Genomic DNA, 15,666 nt, shown 5'->3' with positions numbered 1-15,666 from the left:
TAATTGTATTTATTTACTTATTTATTTATATTATTTATTTATTCATTCATTCACTTATTTATTTATTTATTTGTTTATTTGTTTGTTTATTTATTCAATTGTCCACTCATTTATTTACTTATTTATTTATTTATTTATTTATTTATTTATTTATTTATTTATTTATTTATTTATTTATTTATTTATTTATTTATTTATTTATTTATTTATTTATTTATTTGTCCAATCACTTGTCCATTCATTTATTCATTTATTTGTCCATTCACTTGTCCATTTATTTATTTATTTATTTATTTATTTATTTATTTATTTATTTATTTATTTATTTATTTATTTATTTATTTATTTATAGATTTATCTAATAATTTGGTTGCATGCCCATATATCACTTTCATTTACCTCTTCAAATATTATTAAAATTTTTCTATTTCTTTAAATTAGCAATCTTAAATTAAATAAGATACTTCACTCTCATTTCCTAATGTTACGATGGCATTAATTGCAGGTGTTACACATAACATTCCACTGCTGAGAGACATCTTAACAGAAAAGAATTTCGTTGCTGGGAGCCTCTCTACGAACTATTTAAATGAAGTGTACCCAGACGGCTTCAAGGGGAAGCAACTGACCAAGGCGGACAAGCAACGAATACTGTCAGTTGCTTCGTGTGTGTATTCGAAGGTGGACCTCAGGTCGTATATATTCCTGAATGAGAGGCCATCAACAGCGAAACACAAAGACCCGTCTGAGTGGACGCTTTACATAACTCTTCTTGGTGAAGAAGTGCAGTGCCACGTCAAAAAAATTGGAAAGGAATTTAGAGTAAGTGTTCTTCAGTGACAGATTTCCAGTCATTTGACATCTGCACCGACTTTTACGCTCGATCTTCTCCTTAGTGTGCGGACCCTGCTAGTCTTACTCTTGGTTTCACAAGTAAAGAACCTTCGTTGCAGGGTTGGATTCAGGAAGCCATAAATCTGACTGACACGCTCCCACAATTAGTGAAACTATGGACAAAGATACCGCCAGGAGACCGCCGAGAATGCTGTGTTGTGAATTTTCCATTTTTGAAAGAATCCAACCAGTTGCAAAAGAAAATACATTTAAAGAGTCCAGCCAAGAGCAAACGTGGCAACAGCTGAAAGTTTTAGCAAGTCTACTTCCCTAACTGGCCTGTCAATCACTGTCATCTATGCAGAAGTGGTGTGAGGCCAGGGTTCTTTACTTGTGGAGCCGAGAGTATAGCATTCCGAAAGTCACTCCCCAGTAGTTTTGAGCGAACAGAGCAGTTATCTGGTTTTAGTTTATGTTTACGAATTTGCCTGGAACTAGAGTTGTAAAGCTGCGGTATACTTGACTCGGAAACATGACGGCCTCTCTTCTTGGAATTGGTAATCCCTCATAAACCCCCATCCTCTACTCAACCCCTAGCCGCGTGGCAGAAAGACAATAGATCCCAGCATTGCCAAATTTAGCAGTCATTGCCTCTACCTGATGGCTTTCACCCGTTCTCAGTGTCTTTTTAGACATTTGTCGACGTGTTGTTTTATTCCGTTGTGCGCTTCAATATGTTTAATTTATTCCGGCCATGATTAATAAGTGTTGGAGCAGATGATCCGCAGTCAGGCCTCCTGATTCACCTGAAGATCACGACAAGAACAAATAACACCGTCGAAGAAAACAGAATATCTTAATTGCAGAGGAGCGTAGCTAAGAAAACAAAGTGTTAAAATTGTGTCTAACGTTAGAAATTCTATCCATAGAGTAATTGAAAGTTGAGGCAGTTTGATAAGTACAAATCTTAATCACTTAACATCGGACGCAACCGGCGGAGCTGGTAAAAAAAAAAATATACATGGGGCATATAAATTAAGAATTACGGTTTATCAACTAAAGAAAAAATAAAATAAAACAGAATTCGGTAAGATAGACGATTTTATGCGTGATTTACTTCGTCGAACAGTATGTGAACAGTACACGAAAGAGATATCGCCAACAGCAAATAAACTTGAGGAAATATTCTGGCCTGATTTGTACATTATGTTTAAGAATGCAGAAAAAATTTCATTCCATTCTATCCAGCACTTTCGGAATTACCAGGAAAAGGGTTTTTAAGGAATATAGTTTGCGAAGAAGAGGAAAAAGCTCATGCCGTTTTCCACTTAATAGCTATTACAGCCAATGCCGCACTTTACATTAAAAATCATAACTTCAGAACTAATACAGAGCCACTGGCGTAGCTCAGTTGGCTGAGTTGACTGCCGATCCGAAGTTGCACTCGGGCGTGGGTTCAGTTCCCGCTTTGGCTGATTTATTTGATTGGGGGTTTTCCGAGGTTTTTCTCAACAGTAAGGCGAATGTCAGGTAATCTATGGCTTCATCTCGCCAAATACCATTTTGCCATCACCAATCCCATCGACACTAAATAACCTAGTAATTGATACAGTGTCGTTAAATAACTAAAAAAAAATTTATACAAGTTGTTTTACCTGAATGAACTTGGTGTAGAAATTTAAATTTTATATTAACCCTATATTTTACATAACAGAATTTTAAGGTATAAGAAGTGTATATGCCCCCTTAATTAAATCATATTTCGTATCTCATAACGTTCCTTAGGCCTACAGAAAATTTGCATCGAATCAGCAACTAAACTGGCAGAGAAACAAATATATTCTTTCGTGCTTTAATATGATTTTCGTGTTATGAAAAAATGATGTAAAAGGAATACATTTATCCATGGCTGGTATCTAAACTGATCTTTATTTCACCGTCCTTAGCAACCAACATAATGACATTATTCACAGCACTGCTTAAAAGTTTTCTACTTACAGCACTTAAATCACTCTCTACATGACAACCAACATATTAGCATTAATTAAAAAGTATATATACGAACGTCTTCGCCAACAACACATTACAAAGAAAAGACCTACAATTTAAAATCAAATTTACATACCAGTAATGAATAAAATATTGTACTGTATAGCACACTAGAGTAAACATCCAAGGCGAAGCGGATAAAATCTAATTTTACTCTCTTATAAAATTATTGCTATTCAATGATCACAGTTTCCGAAAATTTTACCAGCGCAACATCCTTAATTAAGTATAAAATTCTGGAACTTCAATAACATGAGAATTTAACACTTATTATATAATTCTGCATTTCTTTATTTATTTAGGCAAAACATGTTAGTGAAAATATAAATATAAAGTGTTTTTAAAATAAGTTTGCTCATTTTTATACCAATTTTGCTTTAGTAATTATAAATTAAGATATATTTACAAAGATAGGCCTAATAGTCTCGCTGAAATTCGCGGTTTCACGGAACACAATTTGAAAAACGTTCGCAAATCACAATGACTTCAAGAACTGGCAACTCGGCTAAGGGTTTATCCCTTGCGCGTGCCTGCAGTTAACTGGTGAAGGGTATGAGGGAAGGTCGTCATGTTTTCGTGCGAAGTTTATAAGGTTCGTTCCAACAACAGTCAGGAACCGTCCGTAACCATCGTGAGCACGTGCAGTACAAAAAAAGCGTTCCAACACAATCCGAACCAGTCCTGAACCGGAAACATGTACTGCAGTCGGGCGTTCCAACAAGCTTTTGACACGGGTTCGGAACGGTCAAAAGTAGTCCGTGGATTGAGGCATGTAAGGAAGAGTACGCAAGACGCGCATGCGCATAAGCTCACCAACGTCTCCTGGATACTGAAGAAAGACATGATCGACTGTTCACATCAATGAGGTTAAAGATGAAAAGTGACAGTGCAGATGAATAATAAAACTAGAGATTTAATTTAAATTTTCGCCAAAAAGAAAGGAAATGGAAATTATTTGGGTATTGAAACAGTTAATTACAATTTCAACATGCAGCTTTGATTAAAAATATAATAAATAACGTACATACATTAATAATTAAAAAAAGAACTATTTTTAGATGAGAGTCCCCCAGTACAGTGAGTACACGACGTTGAATTATCGGAATTCTTGCCTTCCATATTTTTTGTCATCTTTTTATAGAAAATGATCGAAATTCTATTTTCTGCAATTAGAATTAGCTGCGAAACGATAATAATTAAGCATCCCGTTCTTAGCAAAGATGATCACAGTTATAGCATCTCTGGATTTAGTACATAACGATCCGCGAAAGCGTTCCAACAGCGTCCAGTCCAGTTTCAATCCCATAGCACAGGCGTCTCAAGGCCAACGCATAAAAGTTGGTATAGAGAGCAAGTATAAATAACATAGTCAGCTGAAGAGATAAGCGCGGTACCCGAAGATAGCCGATCACTGATTAATGTTACAAGCATGAGCGAGCTAAGTTGTAACTGTCGCGGGAGAAATGCCACAAAGCTGCACTTTTGAGTTGTACTGTCACTATAGACGGTTGTTTTCGGAAGGAATTTCTTAAGTAGTTTGCAGTAATAATAATAATAATAATAATAATAATAATAATAATAATAATAATAATAACAATATTAATACATTTATTTTCTAATTATATACTATCTATGAGTAAAAAGAAGACATCTGAAGCATGAAGAACCATACATGTTACGTAATTATTTAAGCACCAGGAACTGGCCACCTAACTCCATTATCTCCTGGCCTAGTTGACTCATAAGTGGTGCCTTGTTGATATCACTTGTGAGGTTCAGACCTGTCTTCGAACAGTTGACCAAACAATAACAATATTTCATTTCTAATAAAGGTTTTTGGTATCGCTCTTTTTTTTTTAAGTTTATACTATATTTAATAAGATAAAATTCAATTAAATAACAATAATAAAATTACAATAAAAACTTGTTGGTTGTTAAAGTAAGTATTCTTACGTTACGCTAGTATTAATATATTAATTACAATAATAGTTAAATAATATATTTCGTAATGTTTTCAATAATTAAAAATAACCTAAACACCTTAGAAATTCACAAGCAATTATTTTAAATTAGAACTATTCAAATCTTAAATCTGATCTGAAATTCTTTTCTCAAGTCCTTCAGTATTTCATTATATTTGTTACACTGGTCTTGATTCAAATCAGGTAACAATTTTAGATTAATAAAGTGGTAACAGTTACCCACTGAAACTTGCGTCTCCCACAATTTCGCTTTCCCTATGAAAGCTTTTATTTCTTCATACATTTGCGGTAATAAGAACATTCTTTCCTCGGAGATGGACACAATGACTGACTGTTACATCGTAGCGGTTGCAGATGTCTATTCAAACGTCGCGGTCAATGACGTCATCCGGAGATACACGAACTTCTCCTGCATCTTGTTCCACTCTTACATTGAAAAAGATAAAGAGGAGGAAGTGCTCTGAGAAGGCCCTATTGAGACGTCTGCCATAGCAGATGCTCAACTAGCGAATGCGCATAAGATGGTACAGGAACCGTACATGAACTGATCCATGAACCGCTTGTTGGAACGAACCTGTAGACTACTACAGAATAAGAAATTGCAGTGTAAAATATGGCAGTTTCCCCAGCAGCATTCGTGGAATAAATGTACGGGTACGGTCTGTGTAAGGGATTTTCATGCCATCCCTTCATGGGACGACCCAGTGAACGTTTTCCATTTGGCCAATACTCCATTACTCCATTACTGCCTTAGGGAACTTCGACGAATTCATTCTCTTCTCTTTATAATTTGCATACTAAGAAAGTAAAGTGTCCGATCTAAGCTTTCTCCCTCAGTATTGAGTTTATTACAAATTGGCGCGTACATAACTGTTGTTTATTTATATATTTGTGGCAGTATTATCGTAAGTGTCTAAACATTTCAGGTCCAATTTAACGGCGATACAATCGTCTTGCAAGATAACATAAATCTTGCCAGTCCTATCATTGAAACAAACATTAATGGCAAGCCAGAAGTGTTGCAGCTTGTGTCGAAAGACGCCTCTGGAAAGTATCAAATTGTGTAAGTACTTTGTAGCATATTAAATTGGGTAAACATTTTCTTTTAATGACTTTCGTTGAAACATTTCAGTAATAATAAACATTAATTTTATGCTCGACCATGCCGAAATGTAGTAATTATAAACCTGGTAGCAACCCTTTAATGCGCCTCATTAAAGTACACCTATTCATTATAGTTCAGTTGTTCAGCCAATCAGAAATCACCATTGTAGCATTATAAAAGCGCAAGTATCGATTATTCTCGGATGTGCAATCGAAAGACAACTAGCGAAACGTCACGTAGGGTGGAAATCCAATACTGTCGCAGAAGGTTATGTTCTGTTACTATAATAATTAGCGTTAATTATAAATAATATTCAAATAAATTCAATTCGTCATCTCGTTTTTCAATTCTAAATCAATTTCCAGGTTATATCAAAATTAACGTTCATGTTATTCTCTAGATTATATCAAGGTCAATGACATTCGTTCCTCGGAAAAAATAAATACTTTCGCGTCTGCGCACATCTCACAATTTAGAAGGTCAGTTCCGTTCCTCACTTAAATAACCATAACATGAATACTTATGAATAATTTCAAGTTAGAAATATGGTCGAGCATATAAAGTCGTATGAAACTTGCCTATAATGGTAATTAAGACGCTCGTATGGAAATTATGAAACTCGCTTGCGCTTGTTTCATAAACATACTCGCGTCTTAGTTACTACCATTATAGGCTCGTAGCATAATGTACTATTACAACACTGTATAAATAAATTTAGATTTAAGAAAACTTAGGATGTTGAATATTAAAAATATTCACTCAGTTTCTTGTTATAGGTTGTCCAATCATAAAGCTTTCTTTCTTTTTAAATTGTTTCATTTTACTTCACATGGCTTTGTCTTTTTTTTTTTTTAATTAAAAATTTAGAAATGAAAATTAAAGTTGTATTTAAAAATAAAAATGTTCATGTCTAGAATTTTTGTAGAAAAAAAATTTGCTGATTCATAGCTTTTTAACTAATCTTTTATAACAAAATCTGTTAGTTTGTCGTACATTTTTACGTAAATTAGTGGCTAAGATTAAATTAATATTTGTTTAATATTTGTTACATTTACTAATTGTTGTTGTTTAGTTAACTATTCGAAGATAAGTTTAAATCTCACAAGTGATATCAACAAGGCACCACTTATGGGGCAACTAGGTCAGGAGATAATGGGGTGGGTGGCCAGTTCCTTTCCCCCATTTACTAAATATGAACAGTAATTTATATTGTTAATAATAATAATAATAATAATAATAATAATAATAATAATAATAATCAAAAGTTTAAGTATATAGCATTATAAGACACGTAATCTTTTGCAATGCCAGGTAATCTTTTGGCGAATCCTCGGGCCTCACCTCATCTCACTACATCTCGCCAAAATATTTTTAAAAATTGTAAGAAATTGTAGAAAATTGTAAAATTGTAAAAATTGTAAAATATAGTAAAAATTATAAAAAAAATTGTAAAAATTGAGGAGCGTTTTTGCAAAAGTCGATAGATGCAGAAATCAAGATTTTACAGAAATTACATTTTTTTAATTTAAACATACAAATATTTTCATCATTTAATTCGAGAAAAATTCGTTCCGGCACCGGGAATCGAACCCGGGACCTCTCAGCTCTGCGCGCTGAGTGCTCTTTCCAACTGAGCTATGCCGGGACACGATCCACGTTGCCGGCCGAACTCCTCTCGTTGTAATGTTTTACGGCCTTACTACTCGTACCTGCACTTTAGACCTCTCAGAGGTCCCGGGTTCGATTCCCGATGCCGGAACGAATTTTTCTCGAATTAAATGATAATACACATTGGCTACTTCATAGTAGTCGTGTAATATTCAATGAGGTAGGCGAGACCTCATATATAATGAATATGTGATGTATTAACTGTTATTAGTGATGTCACAAACTGAGGTTGAATATGGCCATAAAGTCATTTAAATATGCGCTCCTGCATGTATGACTTACATTGCCTAAAGTGCAGGTAGTAAGGCCGTAAAACATTACAACGAGAGGAGTTCGACCGGCACCGTGGATCGTGTCCCGGCATAGCTCAGTTGGAAAGAGCACTCAGCGCGCAAAGCTGAGAGGTCCCGGGTTCGATTCCCGGTGCCGGAACGAATTTTTCTCGAATTGAATGATGATAATACACATTGGCTACTACATAGTAGTCGTGTAATATTCAGTGAGGTAGGCGAGACCTCATATATAATGAATATGTAATATACAAATATTTATTTTACAACAACAATTTTCACAGGAAACATTCTTTGTTCTGAGGCAATGAAAGTAGATTTGAAAAATATAAGCACTTTTTTATTATTTGTTAGCTTTAGGCGCAAAAAATAAGATTTTTTTTTCAAAAGTCGATAGATGCACTCTATCTTCATATGAATCTCATTACAACACCAATAAAATTTAAGAAAATTATTAGTGTCAACCAGACGCGGCTCCTTAAGGTTGTAGCAAGTTTGCGCTACACCTAAAAATATTTACGGATATTTTGGTTTAAAATACAAGTTAAATTATTGTGGTCTAAGTACACGATTAGTATGATCAGCTGTAGTAAGTTTCTCATCCAACTATAATCGTTTGTAGGAGCCTCATCGTTGACTTGCCAAAGTAACGACCGTACTTCTTATCATAGACAAATATGGAGACTGGCTTGATCTTTGGTATCTCTTCGGGGCGAGGGGATGAGAGAGATGTTGGCCAATGTGGAGTTTCAGTTGTTGATAAACGAACAGGGAGGTAAACGAGCTTTGAAAATGGAAGCTGATGGCAGGCTATTGATGAGTGACAATGAATGAATCACAGATATGAATCAAAATATTTATTTGTGCTAAGTTTGTTTGTGCATGTGTGAGTGTATGTGTGCGTGTGTAAGTTATATTATTGAACCTGGCGATGTCATATCCAGGCCTTGTACACTGGTTTCTGACAAATAAATATTATTATTATTATTATTATTATTATTATTATTATTATTATTATTATTATTATTTGTGAAGCTTGGACTCTCACTTTGAGAGAGGAACAGAGATTAAGGGTGTTTGAGAATAAGGTTCTTAGGAAAATATTTGGGGCTAAGAGGGATGAAGTTACAGGAGAATGGAGGAAGTTCACAACGCAGAGCTGCACGCATTGTATTCTTCACCTGACATAATTGGGAACATTAAATCCAGACGCTTGCGATGGGCAGGGCATGTAGCACGTATGGGCGAATCCAGAAATGCATATAGAGTGTTAGTTGGGAGGCCGGCGGGAAAAAGATCTTTGGGAGGCCGAGTCGTAGATGGGAAGATAATATTAAAATGGATTTGAGGGAGGTGGGATATGATGGTAGAGACTGGATTAATCTTGCTCAGGATAGGGATCAATGGCGGGTTTATGTGAGGGCGGCAATGAACCTCCGGGTTCCTTAAATGCCAATAAGTAAGTATTATTATTATTATTATTATTATTATTATTATTATTATTATTATTATTATTAAAGACAGAACATGCCCGCCCTGCGACTGCAGTTAGGCGCGAAAACAAGTTTTTTTTTTTTAGGGTAGAGGGTGAGCTTGTATTTTACTGGTGTTTTTGCTTTCCGTTTCACTGCAGTTACTCGAGTCGAGTTGGTTGAGAGCAAGTGGTAAGAATTTATTAAAACAGCTTCTTACGCGTAAGAATAATAGGCTATTAAATAGACCCTAGTTAAGACGAATACAATTCAGTCTGAATAATTTTTTTTATTCATTATTCAAATCTGCTTTACAGGAAGCTTTACCTGAAAGATTAGATTAACATAATATATAAGTCACTGTGTACGTTAACAGAAAACCACAATTTCAAGTCACACAGAGTTTGTGTGCACTCGATGTGGGTCTCTGGCGTTTCGTCAGCCCACGCGAGTTGTGTGGATATAAAGGGAAAAGTTGAGACGGTGTCGGGTGGAGTTCCCGGGTAGCTCAGTTGGCAGAGCGCTGGTACGTTCAACCAGAGGTCCCGGGATCGATACCCGGCCCCGGAACAATTTTTCCCTTAAAATGATTCAAATCTGCTTTACAGGAAGCTTTACCTGAAAGATTAGATTTGCATAATATATACGTCACTGTGTACGTTAACAGAAAACCACAATTTCAAGTAGTCCACACCTGTGGAGTAACGGTCAGCGCGTCTGACCGCGAAACCAGGTGGCCCGGGTTCGAATCCCGGCCGGGGCAAGTTACCTGGTTGAGGTTTTTTCCAGGGTTTTCCCTCAGCCCAATACGAGCAAATGCTGGGTAACTTTCGGTGCTGGACCCCGGATTCATTTCACCGGCATTATCACCTTCATTTCATTCAGACGCTAAATAACCTAGATGTTGATACAGCGTCGTAAAATAACCCAATAAAATAAAAAAAAAACAATTTCAAGTCACACAGAGTTTGTGTGCACTCGATGTGGGTCTCTGGCGTTTCGTCAGCCCACGCGAGTTGTGTGGATATAAAGGGAAAAGTAGAGACGGTGTCGGGTGGAGTTCCCGGGTAGCTCAGTTGGCAGAGCGCTGGTACGTTCAACCAGAGGTCCCGGGATCGATACTCGGCCCCGGAACAATTTTTCCCTTAAAATTATAAAAATCTGCTTTACAGGAAGCTTTATCTGAAAGATTAGATTTGCATAATATATACGTCACTGTGTACGTTAACAGAAAACCACAATTTCAAGTCACACAGAGTTTGTGTGCACTCGATGTGGGTCTCTGGCGTTTCGTCAGCCCACGCGAGTTGTGTGGATATAAAGGGAAAAGTTGAGACGGTGTCGGGTGGAGTTCCCGGGTAGCTCAGTTGGCAGAGCGCTGGTACGTTCAACCAGAGGTCCTGGAATCGATACCCGGCCTCGGAACAATTTTTCCCTTAAAATTATTCAAATCTGCTTTACAGGAAGCTTTATCTGAAAGATTAGATTTGCATAATATATACGTCACTGTGTACGTTAACAGAAAACCACAATTTCAAGTCAAACAGAGTTTGTGTGCACTCGATGTGGATCTCTGGCGTTTCGTCAGCCCACGCGAGTTGTGTGGATATAAAGGGAAAAGTTGAGACGGTGTCGGGTGGAGTTCCCGGCTAGCTCAGTTGGCAGAGCGCTGGTACGTTCAACCAGAGGTCCTGGAATCGATACCCGGCCTCGGAACAATTTTTCCCTTAAAATGATTCAAATCTGCTTTACAGGAAGCTTTACCTGAAAGATTAGATTTGCATAACAATTCAGTCTTTAATAGAACATCCATTTTCATCGCGCAGCCTAGAAGAGAAGTGTGAGATTAAGAGTCTTGGTAGATCGACTCCGAACCTTGAAACAGCGTGAAAACCAAAACCAAGTCGTTTAACAGAAAATTCAATTCTGACTCGTACGAGAAGTTTCAGTGGTTATGTGGCTGTAAAATAAGAAAATCTTTGCCCTGTTTTCCTTGTGTTTTGTTCGGAGGAGAGTAGGAAAACACACAGCCTGAATGTTTCTGAACTCGTCAGTGCCATAAATAACTAAAAGTTAAGTGCGAATATTCCTTTCGTTTATGAACGGATACGCTCTAATGACACTACGAAGAGACTCTCTGGGAGAACATTGTGGAAATAAATAAGTGAGTTTTTGTAAATTTTTACGATTGCAGCATGATAGGCCTAATATTTTGTAGTAAGAAAGTAAACGAACAAAATTTTGAATCACCAGCCGCCACTGGTGTCAACACAAATTTTATCAGTAAAGTCTAATGGGACACATCTGCTATAGAACGGTTGCGTAGAAGTCCTTTGCCTCGCCTGTTACTTCAAAATACTGCTTGAGTTTCATAACGTCATTCTTTTTTTTCTTTTGACACCATGTTGCAGTAACTTCTGGAAGAACAGGGGAGTTTAACATACTACCGCATGTTTTATTTCTTGGTTTTAGCACACACACTGCCACTAGACATGTTGTATATGTGTTCTGCACTGTAACAGAAACATTACGATGTTTTCCCGAAGTTTTACTGTAAGTGATCACTCGCTGTGGAGCCATCTTAAATGGCAGTGTCGATCTTAACACCTTTTAGACATTCGATTTTAAGTCCATGATCTTCCAGTCCTTGTTGAGATTCTTGACTGTGCCATGATTTTCTAGTATCTTGTGGTAGCCATTGGAAGTCATAGGGTGGTATTCATAGACATTTCGCAGCACGCGCTACGAGCGTACTAAGCTAGTCCCGGCTATCCACTGGTTACTAGTACAGAATTCAAATCATATCCTATCGCTAACACTGGTTTATGAGTACGAAAAACGCTGATAATCTACCGAAAGCCCGCGCTAAAAATGTCTATGAATACGGCCCATAATGTCTTCCATTCTCCTGTAGTCTTTTTCTATTCTTCCGAAAACACGATCTGGAGCCATATAGGCCTAATTATGACCGCGTATCAGAAAAGAAATGAAGAATGCGAGTAAAAATACTGCTCCAAAAAAAGCCATGAGAGTTGCCATCATAATGATATTATTGTTCTGACTGGCACAAGAATCAGAAAACAGATGAATGGTGGAAGGGGCATTAGTTGCGGATTTTTTCTACATTAAATAAAAGTCTAGCAATGCAGATGCGACTTGGTTACATCCCCTTGATGACTGGGTCTCCAACCAAGTATAGAATGAAATGTCCTTAATTTCTTGTGTCTTTGTATCATAACACAGAGGTTGTAGAGCCATACTTGTCTTGCGTAGAACACTTCGCTCACTGATAATTTCGTCAGAGGTTGATTTTGTTGCAAGTCAAAACATATCTTTATTACTTCTGGATTATCATCTTTCATAATTTTGTAAAACTTGTCTGCACGGAGTTTATGTAGTTCATATTGGGTCCTGAGTTCATTTTTGTTCACAAAGTCTGTCTCTGCCTTTATTTGGAATAAGCCTTTGCAGGTTGAGCAGGAATCAGTAAGTGGAGTTTTAAATGACAGGTTGAAATAACTGTAAAATATATGTTTATACTTCGAGAGTGAGCAAGTCTCAAGTAGTCCCAAGTTTTTTCTTTTTTTCGCAGAAATTTGTCCACATTGTTTTAATAGAGAGTTCTGGAGGCAGATATCCCCTACTAGATTTTCCCCTGGTATAGTGGCTCTCTCTGCATTTATACATCTTTATGTCATTTTTAACAACTATTGTAAGATTCTCATACTTCTTACCTCCAGTATTTCCTCCTATATTTTCCCTTGGTGACTGTCCTGTAGAATAGAATCTATTTGCCAGAAGAGACAATCGGTCCTTCGAGAAACCAGTTATGCCTTGGAAACTCGTCGCACAAACAGAGATTATCTGTCCATCTGTTTTCCTGATACTGTATTTAATTGATACACTTTGTTTTCTTTTCGAAGACTCGGTATTCACCACCCTACGCTTCGGTGATGTGATAGTCATGAACTTAATAAGTAATTTGTCCTGATCTATTTTGCATAAAGTCTTAAATTTATTGTGAAATACATTAATGTCATCAGAGGTTAACTCTGCCACTTCACACTGCTTACTTCCTGTAGCTTTTGGATTGGAGAAAGAGTTTTCAAGTCCATGAGAGCATTTTATATTGGTTCATACTCCTTTGTTTTACGCTTCCCTGTAAGAGGACTTTTCTCTTTAATTCTGGATTTCCTACCACTCACTATTTCTTGAATCATAATCATTTCATCTCCTGGATCCATTATTCACACACAGAAACTAACTAGAATATCACAACATTGGAAAACGCTCTTACTTAAAACTCGTTGAAGTCACTCGTGAATGAATTCTGTTTTGAAATGTATTTCACTTCATATTCGACACTTCACTGGCAAGTTGAGTGGGAGAAATAGATAATAGTTTTCGCCTCAGTGATTTACAGTTATGAGAGTAATCCTAAACAGTGCAGCTTTAGCACAGTCTAGCATATACAGTCACGAAGGTCAATATGTAATAAATATGCATCCATAGATAGTTGCTAACCACTAGGATCGCTACTATTGCCTCATTACAGACAATGCGAAATAGTACCTGCACAGTCTATTGTTCCTAGCAACCTCAACAACTCAAGCTTCGTGACTGTATATACTAGGGAGGGAAAACAAATAGCTTCCGTCTCAGCGATTTACCGCTAGAGTAATAGCATTCCACTTCTGCCGGCAACCCAAATAAAAGTAAATTGATTGAAATAGCCTACTATGCTTAAAACTATTTTATTTGACCCTACATATATTTCAAATAAGAACTCGAGCATCTATCGAGTTTTGCTTTAACTGACATCATCTACGAGTTTTGTAAAAGCCTGGAAAGTTTGGTGGTCTGTACATACGGTATGAATCAAGTTTCGCTAAATCCGAGTTCATAGGTCGATTCGGAAGCTAGAAAACATACGTTATCCATATATAACTCACTTTCGGAAATTTCTGCATCTATCGACTTTTGCAAAAACGTTCCTCAATTGTAATTGTAATAGTAATCTTGTAAAATTTCGACTTCTTCCACATCTTAAAGCTTCATTGCTAATGTAGATCTATGGAATATAATAAATGAAATGAAATTCCTAATGAAGAAATAATAAAGATGTGAAAAATGAAGCAAATAAAAATACTGTAGATTCAATTTTATTATAAAAATCCGCAACAGGTATAATACCAAATATTACAGTGCGATGTCTGAAGAAGGGGTCAGTGTTACGTAGGCCTAATGATGACAGAGGGTCTGAATTTCGAATGACAATTTTAATTACAGACGTGGACAAATTATTAGCAAAATTGAAGATTTTTATTATATATTTTTACAAAATATGATTATTCAGCTTAGACTACAGTTGACATTTTTGCGTATTTCTAAATTAGTAGCAAAATTCAAGATTTGTATTAAATATTTTTTTACAAAATTTGACTCTTCAATTTGGACTACATTTGATATTTTTGCATATTTACAAATTATTAGCAAACCTGAAGATTTTTATTATATATTTTTACAAAATTTGACTCTTCAATTTGAACTACAGTTTACATTTTGGATATTTCCAAATTATTAGCAAAACTCAGGATTTTTATTTTATATTTTTACAAAATATGACTCTTAAATTTAAACTGCAGTTGACATTTTTGCATATTTACAAATTATTAGCAAAGTATGAAGATTTTTATTATATATTTTTACAAAATTTGACTCTTCAATTTAAACTACAATTGACATTTTTGGATATTTCTATCTATTGTAATGATAGAAATATGCAAAATTGTCAACTGTAGTCTAAATTGAAAAGTCAAATTTTGTAAATAGAATTATCCTAAAAATCGTCAATTTTGTTAATAATTTGTCCACGTCTGTATATTTCTTTACGTATTTCTTAAGAATTTATTTTTTTAATATTTGACATGTAATATTTAATAGTCAGGATTTGTCAATGAAGTTGGCCACCGGCGTAGCTCAGTTGATGGCGCGTTTGCCTACTGATCTGGACTTGCGCTCAGGAGTGGGTTCGAGTCCCGCTTGGTCCGTTTACCTGGCTGGATTTTTTCCGAGGTTTTCCCAACCGTAAGGCGAATGTCAGGTAATCTATGGCGAATCCTCGGCTTCCTCTCGCTAACACAAATTCCATCGACGCTAAATAACTCAGTAGTTCATAAACGTCGTTAAATAGCCAAATAAAAACAATGAAATTATTCTAATTTATTTTCCAATATTTAAGAATCTTTAGTGCAGTTTTTCAAAGC

The 15,666-nt window shown here is 36.0% G+C and overlaps 1 protein-coding gene and 2 non-coding genes across 4 annotated transcripts in view; 2 read left to right on the top strand and 1 right to left on the bottom strand.

Annotated features, from left to right (window-relative positions):
* LOC138706656 (propionyl-CoA carboxylase alpha chain, mitochondrial-like) overlaps window positions 1–15,666 on the top strand; it is a 98,286-nt gene that overhangs the window by 68,171 nt on the left and 14,449 nt on the right. For both annotated transcript variants that reach the window (XM_069836200.1, XM_069836201.1), the window contains exons 11-12: window positions 506–822; window positions 5,792–5,928. In XM_069836200.1, coding sequence (XP_069692301.1) covers window positions 506–822; window positions 5,792–5,928 — 454 coding nt within the window. The remainder of the gene's footprint in view (window positions 1–505; window positions 823–5,791; window positions 5,929–15,666) is intronic.
* TRNAC-GCA (transfer RNA cysteine (anticodon GCA)) lies at window positions 7,540–7,616 on the bottom strand. Its single transcript has one exon. It is a non-coding gene; the product is annotated as a tRNA-Cys (tRNA).
* TRNAC-GCA (transfer RNA cysteine (anticodon GCA)) lies at window positions 7,994–8,070 on the top strand. Its single transcript has one exon. It is a non-coding gene; the product is annotated as a tRNA-Cys (tRNA).

Source organism: Periplaneta americana, chromosome 9, assembly GCF_040183065.1.
Source record: "Periplaneta americana isolate PAMFEO1 chromosome 9, P.americana_PAMFEO1_priV1, whole genome shotgun sequence".
Taxonomy (NCBI): Eukaryota; Metazoa; Arthropoda; class Insecta; order Blattodea; family Blattidae; genus Periplaneta; species Periplaneta americana.
Note: the sequence above shows the minus strand (reverse complement) of the source record. Positions and strands in the feature narration are given on the sequence as shown.